Here is a 19,802-nt window from a genome sequence, read left to right on the forward strand (position 1 = left end):
AGGGAACAGAGACGTGGGACCAGGACAGACACAAACACTGACTGAACACGGGGATATAGGAACTAAGGATACACAGAGACGCGAACTAGACAAGGGGATACAGGTGATAGGGGAGACAGAGCAACTAAAGAAGACAGAGACATAAACCATAAGACAGAACTTAAAGAAACCAAAGACTAAAAAGTATAAATAATATAATAAACTCAAATACCCTGGGTCAACGACCCAGGCATCCTAACAATGCCAATAGCGATTTTGACTTTGGCTCTTATCTATTTTACATGTACTATTTTATGTGTACTATTTTATGTGTACTATTTTATGTGTACTTTCACGCCTAACTTATTTCATGTTGAAATAAGGGAAATTTGAATCCCAACCACAAATAAAGGCACACAGTTTAATTCATAGGAAATTATGTGAAATTCTACTGTGGTTGATGCCTTTGCTTTAGATCAGGGGTGTCAAACTCAAATACACAGTGGGCCAAAATTCAAAACTGGAACAAAGTCGCGGGCTAACATTAATATTTATTGAAAAAAAAAAATCTCCCTCCAGATATAAGAATGAATCTTTTCTTATGGACTCAAATAAGTTTTGCTGGAAAACTGAATATGGAACAAACAAAGCTTAATACTAAACAATATAAATATTAGCTGTATAATACCAGTAGGCCAGCTCTAATAGTAATTTGGTGTGGCTTCGCGGGCCAAATGTAATTAGGCTGCGGGCCAAATTTGGCCCGCGGGCCAGAGTTTGACACCTGCTGTAGATGGTTAAACTTTAAAGTTAACATAAAAAAAGTTTTGAATCTGACTAATAAAAATGCCAGTCACACACACACACAGCCATCAGTGAGCTTTTTATGTTAATTGTGGGATTTGTTAGAATCTGAGTTTGTGTTGTAATAATGGTTAGCAAAGCCAGTGAAGGTCAGCAGATGACAAACCTGCTTGCAAATTAGCTCACCAGCACAGGTACTAGTCTTGCCTCATGTGACCCATGCAGTTTTTCCACTGCTTTTTGAAGTATCATAAAGCATCTTTACATTCCCATGCAAAGATACTTCACTGCAGTGAAGATACTGAAGTATCTATGCATGACAATTAAAATTATCCCTAATTACAGGGACCTTTGCTGGACCTTGTTTTAGCTCCTTTTCCCTCCCTTTAGGCCAACCTTTTTCCTGATTGGCTGGCCCTCATAAACAAAAGATTTCAGGAGTAGGTGGGCGGCTGTAAGTGTGAGATCTCACTGAGATCATAGAGAGCCAACTGTAGAAAAACTTTTTGAAATGAAGTACTTTGAAGTAATTTATTATTTAAAATTCATATAGTACGTACATACACAGCAGAAAAAAGGGTAAATGAATAAGCGGTCTGCCTTAAATTAGTGTTATTCATCCTATGTTAAACTACTATTTTTAACTTCAGAAATAAAGTCTCAAAGTCACGCTTTGTCAACATGCTTTTGATAGTGTTTAAGTGTGTGGTCACATCTTTCCTCGTGTGCACAGGGGGAGCAGTGTAATGTGGTCCCCGACACCATAGATGACATAGTAGCAGATATCGGACAAGAGGAGAAGGAGACAGGTAAACACACACTCACATACATTCTTTCCTAATTAAAGTTGTTCAGGGAAAGACCCCAAACAAGACATAGTAGATTACCCGAGAGCCTCAGTGTTTAACTAATTATTCAAACCCCATGATTATAAGATATTGCATTCCTGTGCTTTGAACTTGCCTCTTTGTTCGCAAAACTTTTACTTTAACTATTAAACCTTGTTCCTGGCAAAATGAGCAGCCACAATAGGGATTCAGTGTCTTCAGATTATCAAGGACGCACGCACAGCTCATTACAGACACAACTGGTATCATCTGAGACTCAGATGGAAGGTCACACAGTCATAACACACATCTGCCAAGGCTTTGTCTCCACCCTGCTGTGTGCAGGTGGGCGCCCCACAGCTCCAGACCCCCACAGTTGCGTCTGGAGCAAGCCCTGCCCTTATCAAACATACCTGATATTCTGTGATGCAGCAGAGATGCTTTCAGTCTGGACACTGATGGCTGAGGCTCTGCACATGAAAGCTGTTTGTGAGAGTTAACTGTTTGGCATAAAGTCATAAGACGTTCATTATGACGGTTATGACAGTAGTTCTATTTTTATTCAACCATTAAACTTTATAGAAAAGACAGTTATGTGAAAAAGTTTTCACAGGACTCTGTTGCGTCTTCTACAAATTGTTAAGAAGGAGAATTAAGATGATAAGTAGAAGCAAGGTGTTGCTATTTAAATCAACCTGATCACGAGGTTTGCCTTCCTCTGTAAAAGCACAGGTTTTTGTTTTAATTCAGACTCTACAGGACTCAGTCTGGATGTTAAATCTTAAAGTTCATGATAGTAGGAAAAAGAAACATCAGCATCTGGACAAACCACAAGCCTTTTGTAACAATGTCCTTTGGACAGATGAGACCAAAGTAGAGATATTTGGCCAGAATGCACAGCACCACGTTTGGAGCAACCCAAACACATCATTTCAGCAGAAATGTTTAGTATCAACTGTCAGCACGGTGGTGGAGGGGTGATGATTTGAGCTTCTTTTGTAACCACACGACCTGGGCAGCTTGCAGTCATTGAACATAAATTCCTCTGGACGCCAAAGTATTCCAGAGTCAAATATGAGGCCATCTGTCCAACAGCTTGTTCCAAACAGGACAATGATCCCAGACACAGCAGCAAATTTACAACACAATAGCTGACAAAGAATTCAATTACCCAATCGAAGTCCAGACCTAAATTGAAGTGCTGTGATGGTACACAGATGCCTGTGGTACCTGTCATGTTTGGGTCAAATCTAATAGATTTACAAATTAAAACACTCATAAATATTGTGTTTTACGTCTGATTGCCTCAAGGCCTTATGACATCCTGCACACTTTGCACTTGAACATTTAAAAAAGTGATGATCACCCCCCTTTTGTTGAATTTTGAGTGTTTTAATCAACCTTGTTGCATCTGTGGTGTTCATAGGAAATGAATGGGAACTGAACGACCAAATGAAAGACCCACTGAACTGAATTTGGTGGTGAAAAATGTTTGTTATGCTAATTTAAGAGCTATTAAAACAAACTGGTCAAATTTGACCGGACCACTAAAGTAAGGGGTGGGGACCACAACTGAGAGGTTGTCCCCAGTCCACCTCTGTCCCAGTCCACATCAAATGACTGACTCAACTTTGTAAAGAAGAGTGGGCCAAAATTTCTCCTCAACGATGTGAGAGACTAATAAAAGTTGTATAAAAAAATGACTTCCACTTTCAAATTTGAGATGCCCGTCAATCAAAATGAGATCTAGATGAATGGCTGCACGGAGGGTGTTTCTTTTTTTCCACCCAGTGTACAGTTATTAAGGAGGAAATTACAGAAAGGAGGCTGTAAATATGTTTTCAGTGCTGTTTTAAATGGCAGTCTGTAAGGACTGACACATGTTTGTAGACACTGAAGCAGTTTTTCAGATCCAGAGGTTACTGCCTGCTGTAACCTGTTTTTTAAATCCTGTTTTTTAATGGTTTAACGGTTTTTAGCCCATATATGGGTTGTCGCATGACATTGTTTATGCTGCACGTAGATGTTTTAGCCTATTTCTACTAGAAGTGGCTTTGAGAAGAGGGAAGGTTTTTGCCCACACAGCAGAATTCTTAACAAGGATCTCCTGCCACCTAATGAATGTCTTCCTCAGTCAGTCATGAGCCATTTGCTTCTTTCCCCTCCTCTGTTCCGCTACCTGTCCTCGCTTTCTCCCTTATCTCTGCATGAGATGACACTACAGAGACGAGTATCTATTTGGGCTGATCCCCCAGGTCCACCTGAAGCTTTGATGCTTTCGCTTACACATCAGCTCAACGCTCCTCTTACCTTCCGCTTAGTGTTGGCAGTTCCTTTCTTCCCTCATTCTCCTGTCATTACACTTTATCCCAGAGAATTGGACCCACTCACGTTTGTCTCTGTGGCCTGGCAGTATATTCTCTCTCGCCTCTCGTCTCATTTTCTCTGCCTTTCTGAAGCCCTGAGGGAGCATTATTAATTGAAGCCAGTACCCCTGCTACTTCTTATAGCTCTGCTATCACTGATAATTGGACAGGACATTCACAAATCACACTCCTCTCCAGCTTCTCCCTTCAGCTCCTTTCTCTCCCCCTCAGATGTCACTTTGTGGCCTCTTGTGGTCGACTACCTGTGGTAATCACCTTTGGATGCAGTTTTTATACAATCAATGTCAGTGCAGTCCCTCATCCCTCACCCCTCCCACTGCATGTGACAAATGACTTCAGCAACTTTGCTGGAGTGAAAGGGAAAATTAAGTTTTGCAAAAGAAAATTTATTTGCTGAAAAAAATGAAATTATTCTTCTCCCAGTCATCCCGATCTTTCTCTCGTAGATGACACACCTGAGACGTGCATCTACTCAGGATGGTCTCCCTGGTCAGCTTGTAGCAGCTCTACATGTGAAAAAGGTCGCCGGATGAGACAAAGGATGCTGAAGGCCCAGCTGGATCTCAGCGTGCTGTGTCCCCACACTCAAGATTTCCAGCCCTGCATGGGCCCAGGATGCAGCAGAGAGGGTAAACACACACACACAGACACACACAGGTATTATTTGACAGATAACTCATGCAAATACACTCTGCAGTTTTTAAATGGCAGTTTCATTTATTAAGGGAAGAACATTATTCAAGCCTACCTGGCTCTGTGTGATAAAAGTAATTTGTTAACTCATGAATTAAATGTGACTAACCACTTTTTTTCTTACTTTCACTAGCTGCACCTAAGACTGATTACTGTCACTTGAACCGAATCTAACAAAGTAAAGTAGGTTAAAAAGAATCCCTAAAAGCAACACATAATACCACAATCGAAAGAAACAGCTGAGAATATTTAAGTTTGAGATGTAGTGCTCAAGTTTTCTTGTGGTTTCTCTGAGCACCGCTCCGACCTTGGAGTGAATTTGCAAGGACGTGAATACCTGGGAAGATTGTAGCATTGCGTCAACACACTCTTAAATTCTTCACACCAGCAAACTGCAAAAGCTTTAGCTTTTATAGAGATCATCACACTTACTGATGATCAGTTAATCAGGCGCATTTGATTAGCAGCACCTGGCTGCTACTTAATACTACTTTATGGTAGTTTCATTCTATGGCCCAGAATAGATTACATAAAAGTTTTAAATTGATTTGCATGTCATTAAGTGAAATAAGATCCCCAAGCAAAGCATAACTAGTAAATAGGGATGGGTATCGTTTAGGTTTTATCTGATACCAGTACCAAACCGGTACTTTTGAAACAGTGCCGGTGGTTAAATGGTGCTCGAACCGGTGCTTAAAGAATGGAGAACACAAACTTTGTTCTAAAACGTCTTATGTTTAGCTGTTTTTTTGTAAAAAGATAACAATGTTAGCCTTTTCTGCAGCTAGAGGGCACATATTGTATCACTCTTGGCTGGAAGCAGTGCTTAAACAATGGAAAAAACACAAACTTTGTCCAAAAACCTCTCATGTTTAGCTGTTTTCCACTTTTTCTTTGGTCATTTTAGCCTTTTTGGCCAGGGTGAAGGGAGTATCTGCCATCAAACAAGAAGACAGCCGCATGTAACTTCGATGGTGTTTGCTAGTTCACCTTACATACATTAATGTAATAACGTGGTTAGCCTACTCAACGTAAATTACACAGAACAACATTAAGCTACTCACGCAGAGAAGAACGGCTGCTGCCATCATCATCATTTCTGCTACACTGGCAGGGCTAGGGGCCAGGACTCTACTCTTCGGGTTCTTGGGGGATGTTGCTAACTCCGGGTCCGATAACAGGCACCACACCAGCAGTAGGTACGGCGCATTTCTCGGCTTTAAAAAAAAAAAACGCTATGCGTTGCCAGGTGTTTCATCAGTTACCTCCTTTGCACAGTATCACAGTATCAGCTTAAAGCACTTGTTGCAGGCTGCAGAGTTTGCATCTTTTGCTGTGAAGTACAGCCAGACTTTTGACCACTTCGCCTTGGGCATTTTTAATCTGTAGCTCTGCTCTAAAAGAACCTACGCACCGGGGCCCGCCTACTATACTTGGAAACGTAAAATGATTGGCTAGAATCTGAAGTGTATCACAGCTCAGGAAAAAAAAGCACCGAAATAAAGCACTGAAATGTGCGCTGCTTTTCGGTCTGGTTACTACCGTTTATGTCAGAACCGGTGCCATAATGGCACCGGATACCGGTACCCATCCCTACTAGCAAATGGTGGCAGGAAACCAGGAGGGGTTCTGGCACACTCCTCTTTATAGAAGGTCTCTAAATCTTTTATGTTGCTTCAGCTCTCTCTACAGATTGTCCATAGGATTGAGGGCTGTTGAAGTTTTGTCTGCATTAATAATGGAGGCTTTAGAAGAGATTAAGATTTCTCAGCCAGATTTATTTCAGTAAATATCGGGTGACTGTAGCTCAGGAGCAGGTCAAATACTGATTGGAAGCTTGGTGGTTCGATCCCTGGCTCCTCCAGTCTGCATGTCAAGTGTCCTTGGGCAAGATACTAACCCCAAGTTGCTCTCCGATGCATCCATCGGACTGTGAATGTGTGCGAATGTTGTTAGAAAAGCACTCAGTTTAGAGACAGTACTTGTGTGATTGGGTGAATGTGGCATGTTGTATACAGCACTTTGTGCACTCCGGGAGAGTAAAAAAGCGCTATATAAGAATCAGTCCATTTAAATAATATTTATACAGTTGTGTAGAAGGACCTCTAATAACCCTGACAAAATGCAAATGCACATCATTTTTCATCTTCCTTATTAAATTTAAAGTAACTGCTTTTGAATTCCTTCTTAGGACGGCCAAAAGAGAAGATTTTTACCTACTAAAGAGCCCTGATTCTACAATTCTACAAATAACATTATAAAAATGATCTAAAATACAAATTCAGAAGTAAAAAAAAGATGTCCTTCACAGTGTGGAAAATAGACATTTATTTCATTTATTTGTTTTCTCCTACTGTAAAAGTTAAGAGCAACTCTTGAGTGGCACTAATTTAGATTTCTTTAATGTCTTTAAATTGTGACACCATTACTTTTAATTAAATACCTTCTTATACAGTAAATTAGGCATTTTAATTAAACATCGTCCATCTGTTTTTGACACGTCTGCCCACATGCTGTGACAGCAGAATAATTAAATGTCTATATTCTTTCCAAACACATGCAGCACACGTCAAAACAAGCTTAAATTGTTCTGTTAAAGCTAATAAGAACAACTGGAGGACTGTTTAAGTATCTGTGCAACACAACTAAATGAACTCCCTCTTAAAAATGTGCTTTTAGAGTTTTGGACTTCTGGCTTCCAGTATGATCTTGTTATTGGTCCTTTAAGCCAGTACAACAGAAACAAAAGATTTAAAAAATTAAAAAACATTTCTGTTATATAATGTCTGTTTATTTTTGTGTTTATTGTTATATTCTCGACCCTTGTTTCATTTCAAAAAGGTACGTTATTATGACTAGTAAGTTTGCCACAAGCCAAATCAGCATTGTTTGTGTCTTCCTGCTGCCCCCTAGTGTAAAATAAATTAAAAGTTGCTGTTAATTCCTTGAGTGACATAAATCGGCTCAAATCTCAGTTTCAATCTGATCTTCAACTAAATGTACTACTGCAGTGAACACATTCACAAATCCTTTAAGCATCTTTTAACCAAGTTATCAACATAAATTACGATCTGTAATAATAAATAAATATAAATTTGTCAGGTGTTAAGATCCCCAGTATGTAAAATGGCACTAATAATGCTGATAGTGTATTTATAAGGCCAAATGGTATTTAGTTTGCGACTTTCTTGGGTCCAAAAGTTTGAATAGAGATTTCAGGTTAACCACAATTTTGAAATTTCATTCAGTTGTTAAAATTATTAAAATTTATTAAAGATGCTAAAGTGTAATTTTTGAACTCTGATTAATCACTAAATCACTAAAATTCCAAAAATGTTAGGACACTGTGTAAAAAGTAACTATAAAGAATTCAACGATTAAAGTCCAAACTGTACTCACAAAAGAACAAATATTTAAACTGAGACATTTACTTATGTCATAAAATATATTGGTTTATTTTGAATTTTATGACCGCAACATGTCTCCAAAGTTGGGATACGGAAACAGTGTAAATGAAAATGTAAGTGGTACTGAAAACCAACTCATTAGCTTAACTGGCAACAGGTCAGTAACATGACTGGGTGTAAAAAGAGCATCTCAGAGAGGCAGTTTCTTCTTTGCTTTATGCACATCCACATTGTGCCTTTGCAGATGGTCAAGCTGCCAATCAGTGCTGAAAGGTATATACAGGTTTTAGAGGATATGCTCCCATCCAGACATCATTTACATGGATGTCTGTGTGTATTTCAGCCAGAATGAAAACTACGACAAAGAAGACTCAGTGCTGTTGAAAAGCTAGAATCCTGTATCAGAAAAGAATGAACTGTTGCTAACTGTGGTTAAACAGTTAGCAGGTGTTTTCTTGACATTTTACACAGGTTGTATAACCAGAGTTATATTCATTGATGTTAAATTGTTAAGCATTTTCAACCTGTGCTCTACGACAGCAATAATCAAAGCAGCCAACACTCACTTGTCTTCTGCACCCAGAGGAAAGCTGGGGAGTGCTGAACTGTTTTTTACCTCACTCTGATCCACATCATCAAACCTTAGCAAAACCAGTATGTTGGCATGGTTACACATCAGTGCCCCCTTAAAATGGTAATGCCAGATAGATAAGTTGGTTTCTCGTGGCTGGTTTGGAAAAATAAATCTCATGTCCGATGGAATAGAAATTGTAATGTAAGTGACTGAATGTATAACTAACATGACAACAACCATTTTTAAAAATGCTTCAACAAACTAATGAGTCTCTTCTCTTCACAATTTCAAATTCAGTCTGTTAAAAAAGCTCATCACACTATTCAAAGATTAGCTTTAGCAGGAAGTTTTTGTATTCTGTAAAGGTGTCCTGACCTAAAAAACACAAGTGAAATGCATTTGTGTTCCCCTGAAGAGAGGGCAGAGACCTCACTACAGGAAACCTGGACACTACACCACCTGGGCTCATTGCTTTTTCTCTTTGCCATTAAGCCGAGTCATCATTTCACAGCTACGACATTGACTACTCTGGCTCTCAGTCTCATTACTGAAATGTTCAGCTTGTTTCAAGTGGACCTAAACCTAAACTTAATAGCGACGAAGTTAAAAATATAATAATACACAAACAATAATTACAGAAATTAACAGAGCAACGACACGTGGAATGTCACAGTCACAAATTGTACTAAATGAATCAAAACACAATTTTGTAATATTGCATTAAAAAAAGTTTGCATTTCCTGTGTCCTAATCCTTTTAGAGTTTGAGACATTAAAATCGGATCAACAAGAGGGGCAATCAGTGAACCCTCGAAATAAGCAGATTAAAGCTTCGCTATTTATCTTATTCCAAAAACAAACCGCACTCAGTGACTCTGGGTGGTTCATTGTGGCTTAAACCAATTGAATTTTGTTCCCTTGGTTATATTTCACAGCCCGGTGAAATTATTTTCTACCTAAATTCCATTGTGACAGTTTAGGTTATTGTTATGAGGGATTACTGTGCGCTTATGGAAGGAAACAGGTGGCACCTTTGTCATTAAAAAGTGAATCTCCAGCTAGCTACTATGAAAGCTCCATTTGAGAAAAAGGCCACGCATATCTGAAGATATGTTTATATAGTTTCATCAAGGGAATATGTGACAAAATACAGGAAATCCCTAATCACACAGAGTAAACACTGGTAATTGGATACCCTAATTACTTCACTCAAACATAAAAGATTATGTGGATCAGGTCTTGGTGCCGGATGGCCTGCTGCATCCAGGATACTTAAATCAGGATTTGATTGTGTTTATCTCTAAAAGAAATCAAAGCACCGTGCTTTCAATCTTATGTTAAAGCTAATAAGAGCAAGTGGAGGATTGTGTATGTGCGGGAAGCCAATTATCAGTCTGACACAAAGTGAGGGCCCACACACACAAACATATTTACTAAGCTGGCAGTTCACGCTAATCTAGGTTATCAAATTACTTTCAACTTTTTCCACATTTCTTTCCTCCTACTCTCAGTTTCTCTTTCTTCTTGCCAAATGAGAAACTTTTTCGTCTGATTTCAGTCAGAGTTGATGGACCTTTGCTTAAAAAAAATGACAGCAAGCACACAAACGAGCAGAAAACTTCGGAAGTTTGCTTTTACCCGTTTTTCGGTGAAGTTGTCAGTTTGGAACAAATACTGGGAGGCAGTAAAGTCAGCGCCTGTCTGCTCCCCACCCACCTCCTCGCTCTTCTTCTTTTGCTCCCAGGATGTCTACAAGGCCTCAAACTAGTGAAGCTCCAGCTGTTCAAGGCTCAACAAGCCTCTAACACACACATGCACACACTTCCACCCCTCACTACTCCTCTTATTGATTACCAGCCAGCAACATGGATAGCTTTTTGTTCCTGAGCGCCTCTCCTTTGTTTTCATTTAGCGCTCCGTTAGTGTGCAGTGGGAGATGGATAATTGCAGGGTTCATGCTGGGGCTGGATAGAGGCCGCCTCCAAGGGTGATTAATATTCCTGGGAAATATTTTGGCTCTCTAGAGGCCTCATCCAAGCTTCAAATACCTGTATCTTTTATTAATGATTCACTTCGCTCTGCTTTATTAGGCCACCTCTGATAAGTAACACTATTCTCAGTTTGGTAGGAGGCTTATACATTTCCAAAAAGAAGAAAAAAAGAAAAACCCATGCTAAGTTGCTTGAAGTTCATTCGCTCCTTCTTTTAAAAAAATTCTTACAAAACGATCTCTTTGTATCTGACTCCCTTTTGTCACTTTTGATTCACTGTCTTAGTCGCTATTCTCAGAAGAGGTGTTGGAACAAGATGGCTCATACAGCGTCTCTCTGTAAGTGAAGAACAGGGAGATCCCGAAGCACCATTCTGGCTAATAGTGATAAAATATACCAGAGTGGAACCTTGTTAAGTTCGAGAAGCTGCAGTTCACTTTTCAGCTGATACACAGCGAGGTCATACATATTGACTTCCACTCCCTGAAGGCCCCTGCTGTGAATAAGACTGTCCCTCAGGCAACTCGCCTTATTAAAAGAGAGTTAAGGCAGTGTCCGAGGAAGGGCTTTTTTAAAAGTGACACTTTCAACTCTGAGATGACTGAACAGTCTGAAACCTAAGCAGCTGTGGGGGGATTCTGGTTTGGTGTGTAGAGAGAGAATCCTGTGACTCAAGTGCTCCTGTATGGATTCTTTTTGATGAGGACCTCTTGACTGAGATAGTGAAGCTGAAATAGCTCACTTGGGAGAGTGCTAGACTGAAGATCTGAAGGTCCCATTCCAATACTGGGTTTTAGCAGCAGAAAGGCTGCTTCTGCAGAAGGCACAGGTGGGACAATAAAACACGTTTCCTATTGAAATTACTTTTCTTTGCATGCAAATGTTGGGAATTTTTGAGTCTTTTTTCCGCAATGGTTTAAATCTTCTAGGATAAAATGTAAAACATCTAAAGAAGCTGACATTTCAAAAGCATCTTCTGAAAAAATGAAATGCAGTGATTTGTGTAAAATTTAGGAGAGCTATTCCTGAACTTAAAAAGAAATTACACAAAAGCTTGTCTAAGAGAATTCAGGCTGTGACAAAGAATAAAGGCACTCATATCAGATACTGACTAAACTTATTAGAATTATACAAACTCTGGTTTTGCCTTATATACAGTATTTCCATGTATGTTTGTAAGTTTTCAATCAATAGGTTTTTCCATTTCCCCAAAGGTGGGTAAGGTGAGCTGCTTGTTACTGTTTTAGTGTTAATATACAGATAATTTAGCTTTTAGGCTCCGTTGATCTCATTCCAGTAACCAGCTGTGCTTTGCAGCGGCTGATATCAGCTACCTCACTGTCATACAGGCACAGGACAGCATGGTGGCTTTTTGTTTTCATGGCTGCCACTTGTAAGTCAGCAGATTTAAATAAGGACTCTCTTTAAAATTTAAAAAACTGATTTCCAAAAATCTGACCTTTAACCTCTCCATGTCTCTTTTGAAACAAGGAATGTTCACAAGGAAAAGTATTTTGGCGACAGTGTATGTTTTATGACGTCTTGTGGAAACAGACTTCCAGAGTGTTACTTTTATACTGCATACACTGCGCACAAATTACAACACTGAATTTTGCTCAATTACAAATGCTGGTGTTTACTCAGTAAGAAAAACAAGTTGGTGGTCGTCTGCTTTCTCTTCCTGCTGGACAGAGCCCTCGACGTGCATGATGTCAGAGTGGATCAGCTGGTCGGCCTGCAGCGTGTCCTGCGGGATGGGGATGAGGTCTCGAGAGCGATATGTCAAACAGTATCCCGAGGACGGCTCGCTCTGCCAGCTCAACACTGAGGAGACAGAGAAGTGTGTTGTCAACGATGAATGCTGTGAGTCTGTTTTTTCTCCCGTATGAACAGATTGACCCAACCAACCAAATTAACAATGCCTTTAATTTGAGCCAGCTGCTACATTTCTTTTTCGCACAGAGTTTAATGTAGCCTGTCGTCTTTAAATTAGAGCATCTAATTTCACCGTGTTTAATATGCAAAATAGTCCAACCAAAAAAAGAAAAAACGTTGTCAAAGAAGCATAAAAGAACAAAGTGAAAAAATAATGACATAAATGAAATAAATAATGCACATTTAATTGGTGAATAAGGTGTATTTCATGGCCGTAACATAGTTTAGAACACATGTATTTATGCTCCTAATAAAAACATGAAAGTAGCAGCGAAGTTACTTCAGCAATTTTATCTGGATGTTAGCATTAACATGCACTGGTGCCAGAAAATGTGTGTAGCTGATAAGGAAGTTGTTCCTATAGAGCCGATATAAGGTTGCCAGATCGTATCTGTTGGGTAGGATATATGTGATTTTTCTCTGAGGGCATTCAGGCAGCCATTTCTGATATCCATTTTGAAACAGAGTGGGGGGACTGGACTTCTCTTAATGCAGTGCACTTTCTGCAAACATCCATCTGTCCATCTATCCATCCATTATCTACTGCAAATCCAGGACTAGGTCATGGGGCAGCGTTCTAAGCAGAGATGCCAGACTCCCTCTCCTCACCAACACCTCCAGATCACCTGGGGGATGTCAGTGGTTGCATTACACCTACTTTAGACACCAAGAAATGTTCTCCAACTCTCACTTTGGGTTACAAATGTAATAACATAAGTAAAGTCACTTACATTTTTACATAAAAACAGGTTTTAGAAGTAGTAAAAAGTAAAAATGATGTGTTTTGTAGTCTAGGAGGAGTCTGACTGGCTCAGATCTCTGAGATCAACAGACAGAGGAAGCTTTTTATAATTCCCCCTGTAGTGTGGCTGAAGAGTGTGTAACTTGATAAACAGTAATAGCAACAGAGGTTATGAGCTAACTGACCCACATGGATGCCTTTTGTGCCTGAGTCTTGTTACACTGTCCATGCCAGTGGCTTCATTGCCGTAGTGTCTGTTGCTTCTTTGTAGTTTGATAGGAGTCGATATTGCACTATTTGTGATCATCTTTGTTTGTGATGTTTTTATTGAATTCATGAGAGACACGCTGAGCAGATATGGCTATTCAAGGTTGTCAGACTTCTAGCTTTGTTCCTGGTATTCACTAAGTGAATGATGGGGAAGGTTATCTGTCTTGTATAAAACATGTGCTCTGTATTTGTAAATTTGGAGAGTAGCCTGTTTTATCTCTTGAGTACATTTGCATATTAAAGGAGCAAGGAGTTTTTCTTATTAATGGTCAGAATTAAGTGGAAACTGAAGGAGAGGCAGATCTATAAGCTCTTTATAAAAATACAGAGTAGAAACCATCGTATTTACATCACAGTGATGGCTTTTTTTTTAGGTTTTTTTAAAGGCAAAAAGAGTGTTTTTTCTCCTACTTGTCCTCTATTATTGATCGGTCGGTCAAATTTGCACAGTAGTTATTCCACTGTGCTTAAAATACTAACATATATTAACTGAAAGTGAACTAACGATACATTTTTGCCGTAAATGTTCAATTTTGAGCTGAAACTGATGGATGGAGATGGTTTTTGTATTCTGTCCTTCCAACAGCACCCAGCAGCTGCGTGGTGACTGAGTGGGGGGAGTGGGATCCCTGCAGCGTCACCTGCGGGATAGGCATGAGAAGAAGGGAGCGTATGGTAAAGATGCCCCCTATAGATGGATCCATGTGTAAGACCGAGGTAGCTGAAGTGGAGAAATGCATGATGCCAGAATGCCGTGAGTCAACAGTTGCTGTTTTGTCATATGTTGTTTTTTTGCATGAGCATTTGTTGGTATATTAGCACTTCATTTGCATTTTATTTTAGCTGACTGTAATGAATGAGCAAATACTATAATTACGTGTGTGTATCACTTAAACCAGATACCATCCCCTGCATGCTGTCGCCTTGGTCGGAGTGGAGTGAGTGTACTGTCACATGTGGACGGGGGATCCGAACACGGCAGAGGATGCTGAAGTCTGATCCTGCAGAGTGCACTGAAGAGCTGGAGCAGACAGAGAAGTGCATGCTTCCTGAGTGTCGTAAGTGCTCTTTTGTTGTTGTTGTTGTTGTTCTTCTTCTTCTTCTTAGGTAGATACCGGGTACAGCTCACACTCTCACATCTAAAACCAGTCAAACACAAAAGAGCGCTGAAGATTAAACGATCCCTGTTTGCATTAACTGAACAGGATTACATGAGAAAAGTGGAGACTAAATATTTGAAAGTAATACAGAAAGCCAGAGTATATTAATATAGTAACTAGTTACCTATTAATGCTAATATCTGATCACATCAGCTCAATGCATTTGGAAATTTGGAGGTGGTCAAGATAACCTGCTGAAATTCAAACTGACCATTAAAACGGTGACTAACATTGCTTTAAGTGACTTTATATTTCAGAAACTGCTGATCTACCAGGTTTTTCCCACGTAACTATCTCTACGGTTTGCAAATAATAGTGGGAAAAAGAGATCCAAATATCCGATGAGCAGCATTTCTCTGTGAGAAAATGCCTTGTTGATGCCAGAGGTCAGAAGAGAAAGGCGAGAATGCTTTAATTCAATTCAATTCAATTCTTTATTTATTTGTCACATGTAGTTATAGCTGGTACAACATACAGTGAAATGTTTTTTCTGGCTAAAAAAGTACTCCCCCCGACTGTGCAAACATGCTAAAAAGGATTTTACATAAGCTAAGAAAAAAAGGAAAAGAAACAAAAGTTAAAAGTAAAAAAATATATATATATAAAAAAACAATGTAAAAGTCCATATGTTTGTGCTTATAAATATATATCCATGACGTGCAAGATATTGCACTGTAATGATTTGAATGAGAAAACTATAAAAATATACATATTTACATAGTACAGATGTATATAATAAGGTACGGATAAGGTTCAGAGAAGAAAGGTAAAGTGCAAATTATGTACTGTGTGTGAGATTGTCCATCATGTTGTCCGGTTTGTGTTTTGGTTGAGGAGTCTCACAGTTTGTGGGTAAAAACTCCTCCTGAACCTTTCTGTTCTTGTTTTCAGGCTACAGAGGCGCTTCCCTGACCTCAGTGGCCTGAACAGTTTGTGGGCGGGATGGCTAGAATCCCTAATGATCCTGATGGCCCTGGATCTGCACCTTTCAGCATAGATGTCCTGCAGTGCTGGTAGAGATGTTCCCATAGTGCGTTCAGCTGTGTGCACAACCCTCTGCAGGGCTTTCTGTTGCTGTACTGTGCAGTTCCCGTACCACACCATGATGTTGTTGCACAGGATGCTCTCAATGACACCAGTGTAGAATCTCCTCTGTATATTCTTGGAGATCTTAAACCTCTTTAGACGCCTCAGGTGATAGAGGCGCTGTCTGCCTTTACTGATGAGGAAGTCCGTGTGTGTACTCCAAGTGAGGTCCTCGTTGATGTGGACACCGAGGTATTTGAAGTTGGAGACTCTCTCCACAGGGGTTCCATAGATCTGAATTGGGGTGTGAGTTTTCTCACCTCTCTGTTTTCTGAAGTCAATCACCATCTCCTTTGTTTTACTGATGTTCATGGAGAGGTGATTTGCCTCACACCACTTTGCTAGTCCATCCACCTCACTCTGGTAGGCCGTCTCGTCGTTCCCAGAGATGAGTCCCACCACCACTGTGTCGTCAGCAAACTTCACAATGGAATTAGTGGGGTGTCTGGCCGTGCAGTCCGCGGTGTAGAGGGAGTAGAGAAGGGGGCTCAGTACACATCCCTGGGGGGCCCCTATGTTCAATGAGAGTGTATGGGAGTACACATCCCCTATTCTCACTGACTGTGGTCTCGTGGTCAGGAAGCTATAAATCCACCTGCACAAAGATGTACTGAATCCCAGATCTTGGAGTTTACCCGAGAGGGTGTGGGGCACTATGGTGTTGAATGCTGAGCTGTAATCTATAAACAGCATTCTCACATAGTTCCCACATCCCTCATCTAGATGGCTCAGTGTGGTATGCAGGACCTGTGCTACAGCATCTCCGGTAGATCTGTTTGTCTGGTATGCAAACTGCAGTGAGTCGAAGTCGGGAGGAAGGAGGGAACTGATGAAGGGTTTCATGAGCCTCTCAAAACACTTCATCACTACAGATGTTAGGGCTACTGGGCGATAATCATTTAGGCTGGCTGGGCGGGTGTTCTTCGGGATCGGAACAATCACTGATGTTTTAAAGCAGGTGGGGACTACCTGCTGAGCCAGAGAGGCATTGAAGATGCTAGTGAAAACTGTGGTCAGCTGATCTGCACATACTCTTAGCACACGTCCCGGTATGCTATCTGGTCCCGCTGCCTTCCTGCAGTTTGTTGCCCTCAGAGCTCTCCTCACATCATGCTCAGAGAGTATCAATGGTGCTGGTTCAGCAGCGGGGGCAGGTGCGGAGCTCTGAATTGCTGCCACAGCAGGCACCTCGAAACGCGCAAAAAAGGCATTGAGGTTGTCAGCTAATTCTGGTTTCATACATCTCACAGTGCTGGGTTTATAATCTGTGATTTTTCGTAGCCCGTCCCATATACGTCGGGAGTCACCGTGTTGGAAATGCGACTCCACATTGTCCTTATAGCGCCTCTTAGCCGCTTTCACAGTCTTCCTTAAACCATAAGAAGCTGCTTTGTAGCTGGTCATATCACCCAATGTGAGCCCATTTTTATAGGCAGTGGTCCGTGCTTTGAGAGCTCTCCTGACAGTAGAGTCAACCCAAGGTTTTTGGTTGGGAAAAATCCGGATTGTAGCCGAGGGGATGATGGTATCCACTAGCATTCCAATGAAGCTAATCGCTGTGTCCGCGAACTCGTCAATGTTTACGGAAGTATCCTGGAATACATCCCAGTCTACGTCACCGAGTGCGTCCTGCAGCGTCGCCTCTGATTGGACAGTCCAGCGTCTGACCTTTCGCGTCACCGGGGCTTCCTGATGAAGCCTTTGTTTATATTCCGGTGCGAGTAAGATGGCGGCGTGGTCTGATTTCCCAAAAGCCGGTAGAGAGATGGCTTTGTAGCCGCCTTTAAAAGAACTGTAACAGTGGTCCAGCGTGTTGTTGCCTCTGGTGGGACAGGTGACATGCTGGTGAAAGTTAGGCATGACCTGTTTTAATTTAGCCCTATTAAAATCCCCCGCCACAATGAGGGCGGCGTCTGGATGTTTAGCCTGATGGCCGCTCAACACATCATGGAGGTCCGATAGCGCCTTGTTGTTGTCCGCTTGTGGCGGGATGTAAATCGCAGAGATGATCACAGCAGTGAACTCCCTGGGGAGATAGAATGGCCGACAGAGAATGGTGAGAAGCTCCAGGTGGGGTGAGCATGACCGGGACAGGACCGTGATATTCCAAGGGTTACACCATCTGTTATTGACCATAAAGCAAACCCCTCCACCCCGCAATTTACCGGACTCCGCGGTTCTATCCGTGCGGAAAACAGAGAATGATTCCGCCGGGGTTATCGCGTGGTCCGGCACAGAGCTGGTCAGCCAGGTTTCAGTCAAGCAGAAGATGTTGCAGTCCCTGATGTCTCACTTGTGTCAAGCCAGCCTCCAATTCGAGACTTGCAGTCAAGCCAGCCTCCAGTTTGTTTTACGTTCCCTGTGTATTCAAAGTATTACGGGAATGGATGTGGAAACCGGATTTCAAAATAAAAGCCAACTTTGAGTGAATTAACAGATATGTTAAGAACATAATAACATATAATTTAGGCTTTTTTTTTTTACAAACTCTAATGTTAGATCTATATGACACAGCCTTGTACCCTAATTGTGCCCTGTCACTATCAAGGCCATCTTATTTTGGATTTCAAAGTAAAAGCCCTGTGAATCTTCATTTTTGAACTATGCTTTCAATGACTTAATAATGCTCTTAAAAGCAAAAGTCGTATTTCCAAATACTATTTGAACTTTATATCAACACTTTCCAACCACAGTCTTTTTACAGTGATACCATATCAATATCAAGTCAGTCTGATTTTGCCTTTCATATAGAGCTGGGCGATATGAGATTTTTTCATATCACGATATGTTTTTTTCATTTCAGGCGATAACGATATCTATCACGATATAAGCCAAATAACTATATTTGTAAGATTTAAATGTGCCGTTGCTCACAAGTAAAATGTGAAATAATCAGCAGCTTGTTTTTATTTAAATATTTATTTCCCATAATAAGTTCAACAGGGTAGATGTACTTAAGGAACATGAGACTTTTTCAGATAGATAAAGGCAAATATTGCAAACTACACAAAAGGCAGCCGCTAAAGCGTTTAAGTTTCAAAATAGAACAAACGAAACAGACTAAATTGTCAATTCCACTTAGAAACAAAATATTAATTCTAAAAATAAATCTTAGTTTGTTTTACAGAAGAACAGACAAAACTGACTAACTTTTGTCAATATCAAATAAACTGAGAACTAAAAGGAAATTCTCAATCTCTCCTTGTTGTATAGCTGAGCTTTTCAAACAGTTTTAACAGTTACTTTAGTCTGACAAAAGCCGAATGACGAATTAGCGCTTCCAGTCAGAGACTGAGGCTACGTCCACACGTACACGGGTATTTTTGAAAACGGAGATTTTCCGTTTTCGTTTTAAAAAATAATCCCGTCCACACATAAAGGCAGAAATGAAGGAAAACGCTGCTATGAACATGCCAAAGCAGCAGGTGGCGCTAGATTCCTAACCGTGCAGAAATGTTGGCCAATCAGAAGTCTAGAAGCCTCGGTGGGAAAAAGTAAACAAAGCTGGGGCACAGAAGCAGAACCGAGTCGTATGTGTGGAGGGACAGTAACTGTGTGTATATGTAAGCATTTAAACACTGCAGAGAGTAGAATTAACAGAAACAGTATTGTAGAAATTCATTTCACCGAAACAATAACGTGGCGCACAGTGTGACGCATGCACCAGTTTATTGTATTTCCAGACTTGCTTTCGGCACAATTTACAGTGCACGCTACTCTGTTTTTTGTCAGACTTGAAATAGCCGAAATACCTTCACACTACGGAACTTCTATGGCTCTTCCGTTCGACAATCTCTCCGGCATTGCAACCATCATCTGTTTTCTCTTCGGTCACGCTCGGTTGATTTTTCTAGTCGGCACACTCATTTCCTCCATTACGCGCTGGCTCCATTACCCGCTGGCTGCTTCCCAAACAAACACACGTGTGGCTTGGCACTTGTGCTGTAC

General features: G+C 40.7%; 1 protein-coding gene across 2 annotated transcripts in view; it reads left to right on the forward strand.

Moving 5' to 3' along the window:
• The window catches only part of spon1b (spondin 1b), a 128,973-nt gene that overhangs the window by 95,788 nt on the left and 13,383 nt on the right, over positions 1 to 19,802 (forward strand). For both annotated transcript variants that reach the window (XM_085414808.1, XM_085414809.1), the window contains exons 10-14: positions 1,517 to 1,592; positions 4,444 to 4,626; positions 12,354 to 12,524; positions 14,195 to 14,362; positions 14,508 to 14,666. In XM_085414808.1, coding sequence (XP_085270934.1) covers positions 1,517 to 1,592; positions 4,444 to 4,626; positions 12,354 to 12,524; positions 14,195 to 14,362; positions 14,508 to 14,666 — 757 coding nt within the window. The remainder of the gene's footprint in view (positions 1 to 1,516; positions 1,593 to 4,443; positions 4,627 to 12,353; positions 12,525 to 14,194; positions 14,363 to 14,507; positions 14,667 to 19,802) is intronic.

Source organism: Rhamphochromis longiceps, linkage group LG7 (assembly GCF_057381845.1).
Source record: "Rhamphochromis longiceps isolate RC_006_pf linkage group LG7, R_longiceps_female_GT1.1, whole genome shotgun sequence".
NCBI lineage: Eukaryota > Metazoa > Chordata > Actinopteri > Cichliformes > Cichlidae > Rhamphochromis > Rhamphochromis longiceps.